General features: G+C 43.8%; 1 protein-coding gene across 1 annotated transcript in view; it reads right to left on the bottom strand.

Annotated features, from left to right (window-relative positions):
- Positions 1–3983: 3983 nt before the first annotated feature.
- The window catches only part of MARCO (macrophage receptor with collagenous structure), a 30820-nt gene continuing 21170 nt past the window's right edge, over positions 3984–13633 (bottom strand). The window contains exons 12-18 of the mRNA XM_083446038.1: positions 12639–12731; positions 12500–12553; positions 11225–11269; positions 9832–9939; positions 9307–9355; positions 7796–7965; positions 3984–6614 (exon numbers count right to left, since the gene is read on the bottom strand). Of these exons, the coding sequence (XP_083302164.1) occupies positions 6484–6614; positions 7796–7965; positions 9307–9355; positions 9832–9939; positions 11225–11269; positions 12500–12553; positions 12639–12731 (650 nt within the window). The 3' untranslated portion in view covers positions 3984–6483. The remainder of the gene's footprint in view (positions 6615–7795; positions 7966–9306; positions 9356–9831; positions 9940–11224; positions 11270–12499; positions 12554–12638; positions 12732–13633) is intronic.

Raw genomic sequence — 13633 nt, 5'->3', positions numbered from 1 at the left:
AGCGCTGGGAAGGAGCAATTTGTCAAAAGATCCGAAAGGAGACAAAACACCTAGAAGCCACAAGGTTGTCTGTTTCTATTGTGGATTGTGTTATCTTTCGTCACACAATAAGAAAAAAGTTGATTCACTGCAAGGGTTTCAGCTGATAAATCAATTAAGTCTATATGCATTTGCATGTGGCTAAAACAGACCTGTGGAAGGAAAAAACAAAGGACATTTATCTTGTTTTTGGATGATGTGTATGTCACAACAGCCAATGTGTCTCCAATGTGGCAAAGGAGGAGAAATGGTGCTTCTAAGGAAGTGCATGTTTTAAAAACAATTAAGCTTTTTTAAAAAAAAAATCAAAAAGCAACAGCAATAGCAACTGCTGCTCACAAAATCGGAGAGAGGGCACTATTTTAAAGCCATTTTTTAAATGTTTGATTTGTGCTCAATTAATTAATCTAATTGATGAATGGACTAGACATTGATGCCCTAGGCTTTGGACCAATGCCTGACACAGCAAACAAAGTTTATCCACATTAAGAAATATGTTAAGGTGATTTTTTTCAGCAAACGGTGGAGGGGTGAATATCCTTCTGCTGTTCTGCAGAATGTTTAGAAGGGGTAGTCCCTGTTTTCTAGTATTGATCTCTAGGTAAGTTGCTGTCCTTTCCCCATCTTTTTTGTCATTTCAGGGACGCCTTGTTAAAATTGTGTTTGTGTGAGCTGCTAGAGCAGGGATCAGTTCCTTTGCCAGGGTCACCAGAACAGATATATTTGGAACCCAAGATTCTCCAGACATTGCTGGACCTATCTCCCACCATCTCCAGTCAGCATGGAGGATGATCAGGGATGATGACAGCTGGAGTCCAACAGCCTCAAAGGTCCTCCCTATCTGTTCTAGATGTTAAATCTCCAAATGAGGTGTCTGTGGATGTCTCTTCACATCCACAGCATATGTAGCAAAGTACCACACAGCCCGAATGATATGGATGTGGGGCTTTCTTCTGAAATGTCAGTGTTATATTCTAGGGCAGGGGTGGTCAGACTTCCAGCTTTATTTATGGTCACCGTATTTTTTGCTCTATAGGACGCACTTTTTCCAAAAATTAAGGGGAAATGTGTGTGCGTCTTAAGGAGCGAATGCAGGCTCCATGGCTTCAGCGAAAACAACGCGAAGCCTCCGGAGCTCAGCGGAAGCTCCTGCTGCGCTCTGAAGGCTTCACGTTGCTTTTGCTGAAGCCAGGAGAGCAAGAGGGGTCGGTGCGCACCAATCCCTCTTGCTCTCCTGGCTTCGCTTCGCTGGAGAGGCGCTGCGCAGCTTTCCCTCTCTGCGCAGCGCCCCTTCAGTGAAGCGGGAGGAGAAATGGAAGGGGCTCCGCTTCTCCTGCCACTTCGCTGAAGGGGCGTTGCCACAGAGAGGGAGAGAATATTTTTTCCTTGTTCTCCCCCTCTAAAACTAGGTGCGTCCTATGGTCGGGTGCATCCTATAGAGTGAAAAATACGGTATATTTCCGCTGCCAGAGCAGAGGAAAAGGCTTCTGTGATAACTTGGCCAACCCTGGGTAGTAAACATCTTGAGCTGGAGTGGGGAAGGGGACACACCATTCACTGTTCTGCATTTCAGTAGCAAACCCCCTTGGCCCAGCCCTGCTAGCCAGGCTGCTGGGTTCATGCACACAAGCTTCACATAGCTGTTCTAATGTATGTTGATCCAGAGACTCCTTCTTCTAGTTCTTCCTGAGTGCCAGTGCTTTCCCAGGGATCCCTTTGCACACAGCAACAGGCTACATTGATGCAGTGAAGATTCTTGGCTGCTGGTAGGTTGGGTGGCTCAGAAGGTGGGACAAGTTTGGAAAAGATATGGACTTATTGGCTTAAGTCAATTTTGTTCATTTGACTTCAGCCGCGTTGGCACTCCAAACCTGGGACCACAGCCATACATTGCCTTTTAAGTGTACACATGAGATAACCATTGAAGCAGCACATATCACGAGAGGTGAAAATATATTTTTTAATTGACCCTCCGTATCTTCTCTTCCAGATCCGATTGTATCCATAAAGGAAGCTTCATCTGATGCTTAATGACAGACTCCAGGATTCTGAGTTGAAGCTTGAAGGCATTCCCAGGACTCGTGTCTTAAAGCAGAGAGTGGTGAGGGATGAGTAGTATAGGGCTGCCATACATTACCAGGGGTGGGGGAATTGACACCCGGGGGGGATTTCCAAAAGGTGGTGGATCCTAGACAAGTCAATCGAAAATTTGTGGGGGTTTTTGGGGAGTGTGTGTGTGTTTTTTTAAAAAAGCTCAACAACTTTGGGGGTTTCCTGTTTTTTAATTTTTGAAATATGGCAACCCTAGAGTAGTGAGGAAGGTTATTCAGCATGGTTTGCTTTTCTGATTGCATGATTTAAAAGATCTTGTATATATATATGCACTCTGTGTTAAAGCTGGTCTCTTTCTCTCTCCGGCTATGTCAAACATGTTGATATTATGGTGTGCACATGTGTGTTTTAAGCCCACTCTTCTATATTTCTTGTGCAAAGGACAAAGTACTACAAGACTCTGTGCCACTGTATTTCTTCAGACAGAAATGCCTTCAGGTCAGCATTTGCTAGGCTTGTAGTTCAACTAAAATGACATGCGCTTTAGATAAATTCTGCATAAAAACAATGGTCTAAAAATATAGTACTTAGCATTCAATTATATTCAACACTGAAATAGCAATTTCAATGATATTTTTTTTTCTTGAGTGTTTGGCCAAATCCCAGATATTGGCATGCCTGGGCATAAGTAGGGGAAATATAGGAGAGACATCAGCTGGCAGTGCTGATTTTGGAAATTCCTGAATTGCTCAGCTAGGTACATCGTGATTTTCTCATGCCCGATAGGGACACCTCATTCATTCAATCCTTAAGAGAAACTCAAAAATGGCAGCACAGTGCATTCATATTCTGCTCTTTTATTCTGCACTGTAATCTAGATATAGGTCCCGACCTGCTACTAGAAATCACCTCTCGTCATTCACCAAGTCATTTAGGAGCTTCCAGAATCCTTTCTTTCCCTCTACATGTGTGGCCTGGCCCATTTTCAGCATGACTTTTCTAGGTGTCTGTTTAAATCCCCCAACCTTTGCCTAAGGCTAGCTGTGGGGTGTAAAGTGGGTTTCCCCAGTCCCTTTCCATGTCTGACATGCTTGTGTACTGTTGCAATGCTAGTTATTTCTATGGGGGAAATGGTGAGCACAAAGTTTTGACTATTGAATGTAAAGATAACTGAAATTTCTCATAACCAGGATTCATTTTCTTTTCTTTCGTATGAATAGATTTCTACCATTTGCAGAGGTACCCTATTAATTTTGGTGCCTCATGTAAACGAGACCCAAGAATCTTTATACAGTCACTAAAACTTAGGGCAAATCCATACCCTACAAATAAAGGCCACCCAATCCACATTTAAAGCGCATGACTTTCCCAAGATTCCTGGGAATTGTAGTTTTCCCACTACAGACTACATTTCCCACTATCCTTAAGAAACTACATCTCCCAGGATTCTTTGGGGAAATTGTGCTTTAAATGTAGGGTGTGAATCTTTCCTTAGTGTCACACATTCATGGATGTACACCAATTAACTGGAATAACAGGGCACATCTGCACTATACATTTAAACTAGATGACATCTGAGTTAACTGCTATGATTTTCCCCAAAGAATCCTGGGAATTTTAATTTTGTGAGATGGTTGAGAAGTTTTTGTCAGAGATCCTTTATAACTACAGTCCCCAAGATTCCTTGATTGGGGCCTCAGACCGCTTAAAATATTTGAAATGGGTTTAAAGGTGTAGAATAAACCTTAGCAGAAATGACCTTAGTTCTGAATTGATCAGTTATGTATTTCGGCTCTCCCAGGAAGTGACTATGATAGGCTTTTACTTATATCATCCACCTTTTCTGTTGGGCACTATGAGTTTGCCTTTAGACATTTGGTACAGGAGAGGTATTATTTAGTAAAGTATATGTAAGGTTTATTCGCCAGTGAATAGAAGTCTAAGTATTTAATTAAAACCTGCACATTCTGAAATTTACACAATATCATTATTAAACCAGCGGAAAGTTAATCATGTAAACCTTGTTGGCTCCAAATGCAAGTACTCAGCACTTAAAATAAAATGAAATAAAATAAAATACTGCATGGCTATGTTGTTTGCAGGAATGTTTTCACCAGTATACAGACTGACAAAATTCATGGAGAATAAGGCTATCAATTGCTATTAGCCATGATGGTTATGTATTACCTCCAGTGCTGGAGCAAATATGCTTCTGTACACCAACTGCTGGGAATTGCCAGTGGGGAAACTGGCACAGGCATCTAGTTGGCCCCTGTGAGAACAGGATGCTGGACTAGATGGGCTTTTAGCCTGATGCAGCAGGGTTCTCATTATACAGACTGGAAATCTGGAGAAATCACTCAACAGTTCATTTGCCCTTTCCCCGCCTCCCTCTCTCCTTTGGCCATCTTTTCAATATTTCCGCCATCCAATCAGGCAGCAAAGCCAATGCCCACGGTCCAAAGGAATGCCATGACCATAAAAACATTGGTACAGTGGATCAGGAACACAGGGGAGTGCAGCACCAGAGTTTTTACTCACAGAGGGAGGGATGATGTGAACGGCTGGATTAGTTATTTGCCTGTGTTGCAAGCTTGGGAGTTTGGAGGATAGTTCTAGTCTGGCACATGATCCCCTTGTTATGGAGGCTAGTCTCAGACAATGACTGGTCCAAGGTCAACCAGTGAATCAGATCAGGAATATGAACCCAGTTCTCACAAGTCAAAGTTTAACATGGTACTCACTACACTTACTATTACAGGACTGTCAGCTGATCCTAATATAATGCCTATTGTGCTGTATGGCAGGGGAGTCCAATGTGGTGTCCTTCCATTTGTTGTTGGACTACCAACTCCTTTTAGCTCCAACCAGCAGGGTCAATGGTCAGGGGTGACGGGAGTTGAAGTCCAGCACATTTGGAAGGCACCATCTGCTATGTGCTTTTTGGTATGTATCTATAAGGAATCAATGTGGATGGCTGCATTGAGTCTAGGGACTCCCCTTGGAAATCATGGCTATGCAAGCCATTGTGAGCTTTGACATTTCAACATTTATCATGGCATCGAGAAATAAATCAACACATTGATTTGGAGAGCTTTGCTTGTTTTTTCACTACAGCAGCCCCCAGCAGTAGGAGCAAGTCACTGCTCTCTCTCTCTCTCTAAAGGAGAAGCTTGCCTCTTTGGCAATAGAAACAGTTTCATTTCTCTCCTCCACACCCAGATCCTTCCTTGGGATCATGGACAGTGTCATGTGACTTCAGCCAAACACTGCTAGAGCTCTAAGAGGAAAATAGTGAAATGAAGAAGTTATGAACAAGGCACAGAAAGGTAGACTAAATAAACATGGGCATTATCTTTCATAAGGTTCAGGGAGACAAAGGCTATAAGTGTTGCCTCAAGTCTCATCTGCTTTCGGAAGTGTTTCCGTGATGTACGTTTCAATGGGTTTATGGACAATATCCAGCTGAAGACCCCTGGAAAATGATTTGGCATGTTTGAATTACAAAAGCCAGCTGCACATATTTTTCAAGTCACCTTCTTCTATCTGGATCCTCTGCATCCTTACTCAGAAGTCAGCATCCCTGAGTTCAATGGGTCCTTCATTTCTTGATTTATATGGAGGCCCTTTACAAGGAAAAACTCTCTCAAGGCAGCTTCCACAAAAACGGAACAACATACAAGCATCAAACTTCCCCAATGCAAACCAGGAACAAACCTATCAGTTATAAAAACACATCCAGCTCTCCCAGCCCAAACAAAACGGGACTATAGCCAAAACCATCAACAGCAAAAGAGCATGATAAATCATTACACAAGAGAAGGCTACTGAAAACAGTCAAGATTGTAGGCCTTTCTAAAGACCCTATTCCCAAGTTAATGTGACTAGGATGTAGTTCCTGTTTAAATGTTCAGTGTCATGATTAGGAACATAGGGAGTGCCCTTATACTAAGTTAAACCTTAGGTCGATCTAGCTCAGCATTGCCCACGCTTGGCTGGCAGTGACTTTCCAGGGTTTCAGAAAGGGATATTTCCCAGCCATACCTGGAGATGCCAGGGATTGAACCGGGAACCTTCCTCATGCAAGGCAGATGCTCTTACCACTGAGCTACATCCCTTCCCCTGCAATAATAGTTCAGTTACTGGTCTTCTAATAAAGTGAGCCCAGTTACTGATGTTGATTCCTCACATACCCAATTAGAATAGCCTTGATCAGCAAAGGAGAATGTAGAGATGTGTTGGTACAGTGGAATTAAAGGAGTCAAACAAAATTAATTCATTCTCTAATTAGCCAAGAGATACACTCTGAAGGACAGTGCCATGCACACTTCTTCGTGGAATCATCAGTATTAAGGTATTGTTTCTCAGACATCGGAGCAGAACTGTTTTCCATTAGGCACACTCTACCCCAGCATCTTCACTATGACTGCAGTTGTGTTCACCCCAGTCACGTTTTCTACATGAATAAATGGATAATTCTGTTCCGGTACATTCCACGTCATCCAACCAGATTTTTCCGGAGCCTGATGTCAAGCAGACATGTAACAAGTTAGCACAGGGAGGAAAAGGGTGAAAAATAGCAAAGAAACAATCCATCGTGTGACTCACATGCTAATATCTCATTATGCCTAAGTACCAGGAAAGTGGAGGGTAGGGGTGGGGAGGCTGCTTTAGGAAATGCTTCTGGAGCTGCATAACAACTGCATAATTACTCCAGAATGAAACTTGCTTGGGAAGAGAATCTCACTCTTCTTTTCTACTATCCTATTGTCCAGCAAACAATTTCAGACAGCAGCAACTTCAAAAGCAGTAAGTAGCCATAAAGGAAGCATGCAGACTTTGTTGTTGTTTAGTCGTTTAGTCGTGTCCGACTCTTCATGACCAGAGCACGCCAAGCACTCCTGTCTTCCACTGCCTCCTGCAGACTTTAGTACACTTTAATACACTTTGGACACTGGGTTCCAGTGGTGAAACACCTTCCTGGTTGGATCTGGGACTTTTGGTATGCAAAGCAAACACTCTACGACTAAGCTATGGCCCTTCCCCTATTAGGTGAACACTCTACATTCTTCTGAGAAGAAGCCAAGGCTGTCAGAGCCTTCTGTGAGTAGGCAGCGCCTGTTGAGGTTCTGATCACACCTCCACTGCTTGCTACCCCATCTCCCAAGGAGCAAAGAACTCACTTTGTGGGTCTGGGATGGGGTACCAGGTACTAGATGGCTCCTCAAAGTGAAGGGATCCCTACTCAGCTTCTCATCATTTCCCCAACTATTTGGAAAGTGAAAATCCTGCCAGTCTCTTTTTCAACCAGGGGTCATGGGAACTGTACTTCAACTATAACTCCCATGACCCCCAGCAATAAAAGATCCTGACAACAGAGTCTTCTCTTTACAAACAATCTGGGAAGGATGAGAGTCCCAGCAGGCATTTACCATCTGCAAGGGAGTTTCTACCCCATCACATTGGCCAACCTTTTTTTTCTCTTGGAGTGGCAGAGTCTTTCAAGCACTTGAAAACTCCCTTTAAAGGGTCTCAAGGATTCAAACTGAATATTCAGAGAGGAGCAGCATAAGGCTGCTTGCCTAGCTCTACTCTAGTGACATGTTTTGGATGTTCCCTGCTATTTTTGAACACAGTCATATTACACACAATTGAATCTTTTGCGACTTGATTAAATCAGCCAGGGAATGAACTGATTAATTACCTGCAGTTGCAGTGAAGATTTCAACTACTCGGCTAAATCCCAGCATCCGACAAATCACAGCTCCATCATTAGTGTCCCAGCTGTCGTCACATATGGTACCCCATACTCCTGAATACAGAACCTCAACTCGACCACGTTGATGTCCTCCAACAAGTCTTACAAGAGAACTTCTCCCTGTTGGATGTTTTTGAAAGGCAACATTTATGCACATCAGGAGACAGAGGCAACACATCGAGATTTGGGGCAAGGTGTGAGTAAATGATGGGAGAGGTGGTCTCTACACATCCCCTCCTTTTTGGTTGCTGAAATATGTGTTGTACATTCCAAGAATGAGGCCCAGCCTATTTCTTTGTAAGCTTCCAAATCAACTCTGATGGTGGTTTGAAGGGAAGCTGTTCCTGAGTAGCTGCCAACTCGCAGTGTAACACAAGGACACATGACATCACTTGGGACTTGATGCCTAATCCTGTGATAAACATATAAAAATGATAATGTGCACATATGTGTTTACTAGTAGCATTGCTGCACTTTAGAGTACTGTTTCCTTGACCCTACTGACTGGTGTGCATGGAAATGAATCACGGATGGTGGAGGCTTCCAATGGAAACATAAATGGCCAAAGTTGATTTGTTGGGTGTTCACTGTTGTTTTCAGTCCACAAATAATGTGAAATTGATGGCTCCCCCCCCCCATACCTTGCATTGTGTTTCTTTTGCATTGAAATGAATGGTGCAGAATAATGTAATGATAACGGAATTAACAATGTAAAATTCCACCATGGCAGACAGCGAGATAAGTAATGTAGTTTTTGTCAGAATATGAAGTGCAGTGGGACAGAAACAGCAATGAATGTGGGTCGGAACAGAAGTCGGTGCCTTCTTACAAGCCTAATAGGACTCCCTACACAAGGAGAAGCTGTCCCACATTTGCTTCACTGACAGAGAAAGCTTGATAAACAAGTTCTTGCGCCTCTGGTGTTGTTCTTCTCAGACACCAAACGAAACAGAGAAGCCTCACTTCATGTGGGGCTCCATATGTACAATAAAAAAGGTAAAAAGGCAAAGGAGCCCTGGATGATTAAGTCCAGTCAAAGGCGACTATGGGGTGCGGCGCTCATCTCGCTTCAGGCCAAGGGAGCCAGCGTTTGTCCACAGATAGCTTTCCGGGTCATGTGGCCAGCATGACTAAACCGCTTCTGGTGCAACGAGACACTGTGACGGAAACCAGAGTGCTCGGAAATGCCATTTACTTTCCCGCCACAGTGGTACCTATTTATCTACTTGCACTGGTATGCTATCGAACTGCTAGGTTGGCAGAAACTGGGATAGAGCAATGGGAGCTCACTCCGTTGCAGAAATTCAAACCGCTGACCTTCTGATTGGCAAGCCCAAGAGGCTTAGTGGTTTAGATCACAGTGCCACCCATGTCTAATGTACTCCATCTGTACAATGAAGCTCCACGAAACATTGGATTGGGAAAGGTTTATATACTTATAAAGAAAAAGACCATACTTGCCTGAATCCCCCTTTTCACCTTTAATCCCTTGTGCTCCTGTTACTCCTGATTTAACACAAAAGGAACAAATGCTTTATGGCACATCTAGATAATTTTTTGCATTAATAAAGTTCAAATGAATTTTTTTTGTTTCCCTTAACTGCATAAGATATCAGTATTTCTGGTTTTTGCCTAGTGCAAAATCTGCCAAGTTTCCTAACCATATTTAGGAGATGGGGAATGCCCCCCCCCAACCCAGACATGCCCTCTTCCTCTTCCTTCTCATGTTCAATTTCACTCCTCTAAACACAGTGCAACATTGCTAACCATGGTTAGGTCAAACTACAGTTTGAAAACCAAGTGTAATGATCATTGCAAACTGTGGCTTGGAGCTAACTGCTGGAATATAGTGGCTAAGAAACTGGACTATGAATAAGAAAATTCCCAGTTCAGAAGTAATCTCTGCCATGAACTTGGTGCCAATATGAAGCACATCAGAAAGTAATCAGTTGTCTCTTTCTGTCTTGCCTTCTTTCTTTTACCTGTATATCCCTGAATGCCTCTGTCTCCTTTTCTTCCTGGTTCGCCTTTCTCCCCATTAGATCCGGCACTTCCTTTACTTCCTTTTTCACCAGCCATGCCTTTGCTCCCTAAGTAAGAAAGGTGGGTGTCTCAATTTCACAGGGACAAGACAACAGCAAATGGCACAAGAGGCATTACCTGCAGAAGCCATGAAACCATTATTGTGCAATAACCAAATGGATCCTGGCATTCCTCTGCCTTTTCCACAGAAATGAAAGTTAAGGGTTGTGTGTCCTAAACACAGAGTAAGCCCTGGGGAACACAGTGGGCTTTATTTATTTATTATTTAAATCTGTATGCCACTTTCCCCATTAAAACATGCTCAGAGTGGCTCACAACAGAACAGCAAAACTGCAAATCACTACATCATTACAATAGAAGTCAAAGGTCGAATAATTTTAGAATGTAACACAGCAATCCATCAAATTTCTGGCATGTGGCCCCTGGAAAGTTTCAGGGAAAGGAATGCGGCTCTCAGATAAAACTCAGCGGAGCAAAGAATGTGAATTTCACCCTTGTACTGTGGGCTAATTTCTGTACACAGTGACACACTCCTCTCTATCCTCCATTCAGTCAAAAAAGAGGTATCATCAGAGTTGATGTTCACCAGGTAGCAACCGGGACAGATCCTTTTCAGTAGTGCTTCCCCGATCTCATGATTGCTCTCTCTAGGGAGGCTCATGCTATTTTTATTTCCCCAAGCTTTTAAAGCAACTTTTAAAGTAGTTGGGGTACTGGTTTTTGCTTCGTCCTCTTGAGAGTTTATATGCCCATGTCACTATTATAGCTTTGCTACATTTTAATACTGCATTGCATTGTATTTTTGCATTATGTTTTAACTGTAAGTCACTCTGGGGAGAAGAAGAAGAAGAAGAAGAAGAAGAAGAAGAAGAAGAAGAAGAAGAAGAAGAAGGAGAAGAAGAAGAAGAAGAAGAAGAAGAGTTTATTATTTCTACCCTGCCCATCTGACTGCGTTTCCCCAGCCACTCTGGGTGGCTTCCAACAGAACATTAAAAACCGAATAAACCTTCAAACATTAAAAACTTCCCTAAACAGGGCAACCTTCAGATGTCTTCTAAAAGTCGGATAGTTGTTTATTTCCTTGACATCTGATGGGAGGGCATTCCACAGGGCGGGCTCCACCACCGAGAAGGCCCTCTGCTTGGTTCCCTGCAACCTCACTTCTCGCAGTGAGGGAACCGCCAGAAGGCCTCAGCGCTGGACCTCAGTGTCTGGGCTGAACGATGGGGGTGGAGATGCTCCTTCAAGTATACTGGGCCGAAGGTATGGAGTACACAGCTTTGATTCTACTGAGTCATCGCTTTCATTTAGGAACTCCAGCAAATCCCTTACCTGTCATTCCCTGATCTCCCTTCGACCCTTTACTTCCCGGTATGCCTAAAATAATGGGAGAGGAGGGAGGGGGAAAGAATATAAAGTGGCAGATCCAAAGACAATGGGAATTTCAAACTTTTGCTTAATATTCAAAATTCTACTACATGTATGCATTGAGATAAAGTTTTAACTATGCGGAGGCAAAAGAGCCCTGCCACCTCCATCTAGACAGCTGTGATGCATGAGGAGTGGGGAGGTGGATGGGGAGCTGCTAACCAGAATGGGACAGGGTGAGAGACAGCAGAGAGGTCAGGGGAACGCTGGGTTATGTAGGTGCCAACTCCCTGGGGTCCTGGGTGCTTGAGCAGCCACAAAATTTCCCCTTGAAAGGACTGAGCACCCACAAATTTTGGTACCAGGGCCAGGCACGGTGCATGGCACCCACAGCCCCAGGCACCCATGGTCGCAGGGCCAAGTTGGGTTAGCAGTGCACACTTGTGGCATACCAACACCACCAATCACACTGCTGCCTTGCCTTACCCCGCCCTCTTCCTGCACCAGTGAGTGGCAGCAGGGTGCTGGGGGGGGGCAGAGGAGTGCCCCTCCTCATGCACTGCTGCTGCAGGAAGTGGGAGAAGTCCCATCTAAACCTAGAGAGGAGCTGCCAGTCATCATAGGCCAACGCAGCCAACATAGTGCACTCCAAACACTGCTCGATTCAAACTCACAACAGCCCCAGCCAACATGGATCATGGTCAGAGATTACTGGAGCTGTAGTCCACACTGGATACTGGGTTAGATGGACCAGTGGTCTGATTTATTTCTCCAAAAAAAAAAGGACAGGAGATCCATGCTAGGAATGTGTATTGCACCATTCCATGGCTATTTTCCTCAGGGAATTTTCACAGGAGAGACAATGTCCCATTGATTTCTGTAAAGCAGTTTAGAGTCCTGAATTAGCTAGAACTGGGGTGAGGAGAAAGTGGACCAGAACCTACCAGCAGATCTCTGGGTAATTTTTCCGGAACTGGAAATGCCAACTATACCTTGATCAGCTTTTGACCAGGCTGTCAGAGGTCAGATAGCTCTGAAGATAGATTCAGCCTGGGGAATGTTGGAGAACTAACAGACCGACTTTGAATAAAAACTCTTTTCCATTGGTGATACATCTCTGTAAAACACTTAGATACCACAGCAGAGGATTTGTCCTGGCCTTATGGCATCTCACATCTCTCTGAATGAGATGTGTTTTGCTCACACACTGGGTTCTTCCACTTCCATTTATATTTTTACCTGGATCGCCTTTGTAACCCCTTTCCCCCCGATCGCCTTTCACTCCTGGTACTCCTGAAAGAATAAAGGGGAAGGTCAGGTCAGAAACTTCTTGGGAATCAGTATTTCAACAGATTGAGCAACATTCCCATTTGTATACCTCGAAGGGTGCTTGCTTCTCCTTTCTGTCCTTTCTCCCCTTGCGCTCCCTTTGGTCCAGGACTTCCTGGTGGCGCCATGCTGCCTGCAGGTCCTTGTAAGTGAACCAAAGAAGCTTGGTCAAAGCCAGAATCACACTGGAAGAGCAATCAAGCACCGAAGTATCTGTCATATTTGGTGAACGAGGGAAGGTTTAGAAGGACTGCCGCTTAGTGCTGGCACAGCTCCTGCCTTGCATGCAGAAATAAAGTTCCAGCTTCGATCCCTGGCAACTGGGATTGCCCCTTGCCTGAAACCCAAGAGACCTGCTACCAATCAGTGTTGACAACACTGAGCTAAATAGTCCAATTGGTCTGACTCAGAATAAGGAAGCTTCCTTTGTTCCTCATCCTTTCAAATGCTCAGGACAAGACATTCCTTGACAACAACACAGTATCAGAACAACACAGCACTTGCATTCCACAGATGCCTCTCTGTTAAATATTGCTTTCCAACAAAGGGAAATTGTCTTCTTCAGTCATTTCACACCAGCTTCCTGTTGATTTATCATTTTGCGTTTGTGTGTATAACCACAGACTTTGGCTGCAAATCTATAAAGTAGCATGATAGTTGGAATGGACAAGGCCAGGGAGTCAGAATTCATTTTGATTATTAAGTCACCACCAAACTTACTGACAAACTTGAGGAAAACAAAAGCCCTTTAATGATCATAGAGGCATCTGTTGATCAATCAATGGCAGCTGATCAGCATTTACTTTATTGCTGTTGTAGCAAGTGATGCGCAAGTTAGTCCTAAACCTCTTGCCCAAAAATCCACTGAAGAAACCAAAACAGCAACTTCCCAGCAGTATTTCACTAGATAGGTCAGTCGTAGTTTGCCTTAGGACCCCAGAATGGAACTGTTTCTTTTTAAATAAATCTTAGGAGTTAGTTCCAGGTTGGTGAAATCATAGCTGTCAACGTTTTCCTTTTTTTTAAGGGAAATGTCCTTATTCC

This window comes from Podarcis tiliguerta (assembly GCF_965153285.1).
Source record: "Podarcis tiliguerta genome assembly, chromosome: 1".
Classification (NCBI taxonomy): Eukaryota; Metazoa; Chordata; class Lepidosauria; order Squamata; family Lacertidae; genus Podarcis; species Podarcis tiliguerta.
This window is presented reverse-complemented; position numbering and strand designations above follow the sequence as displayed.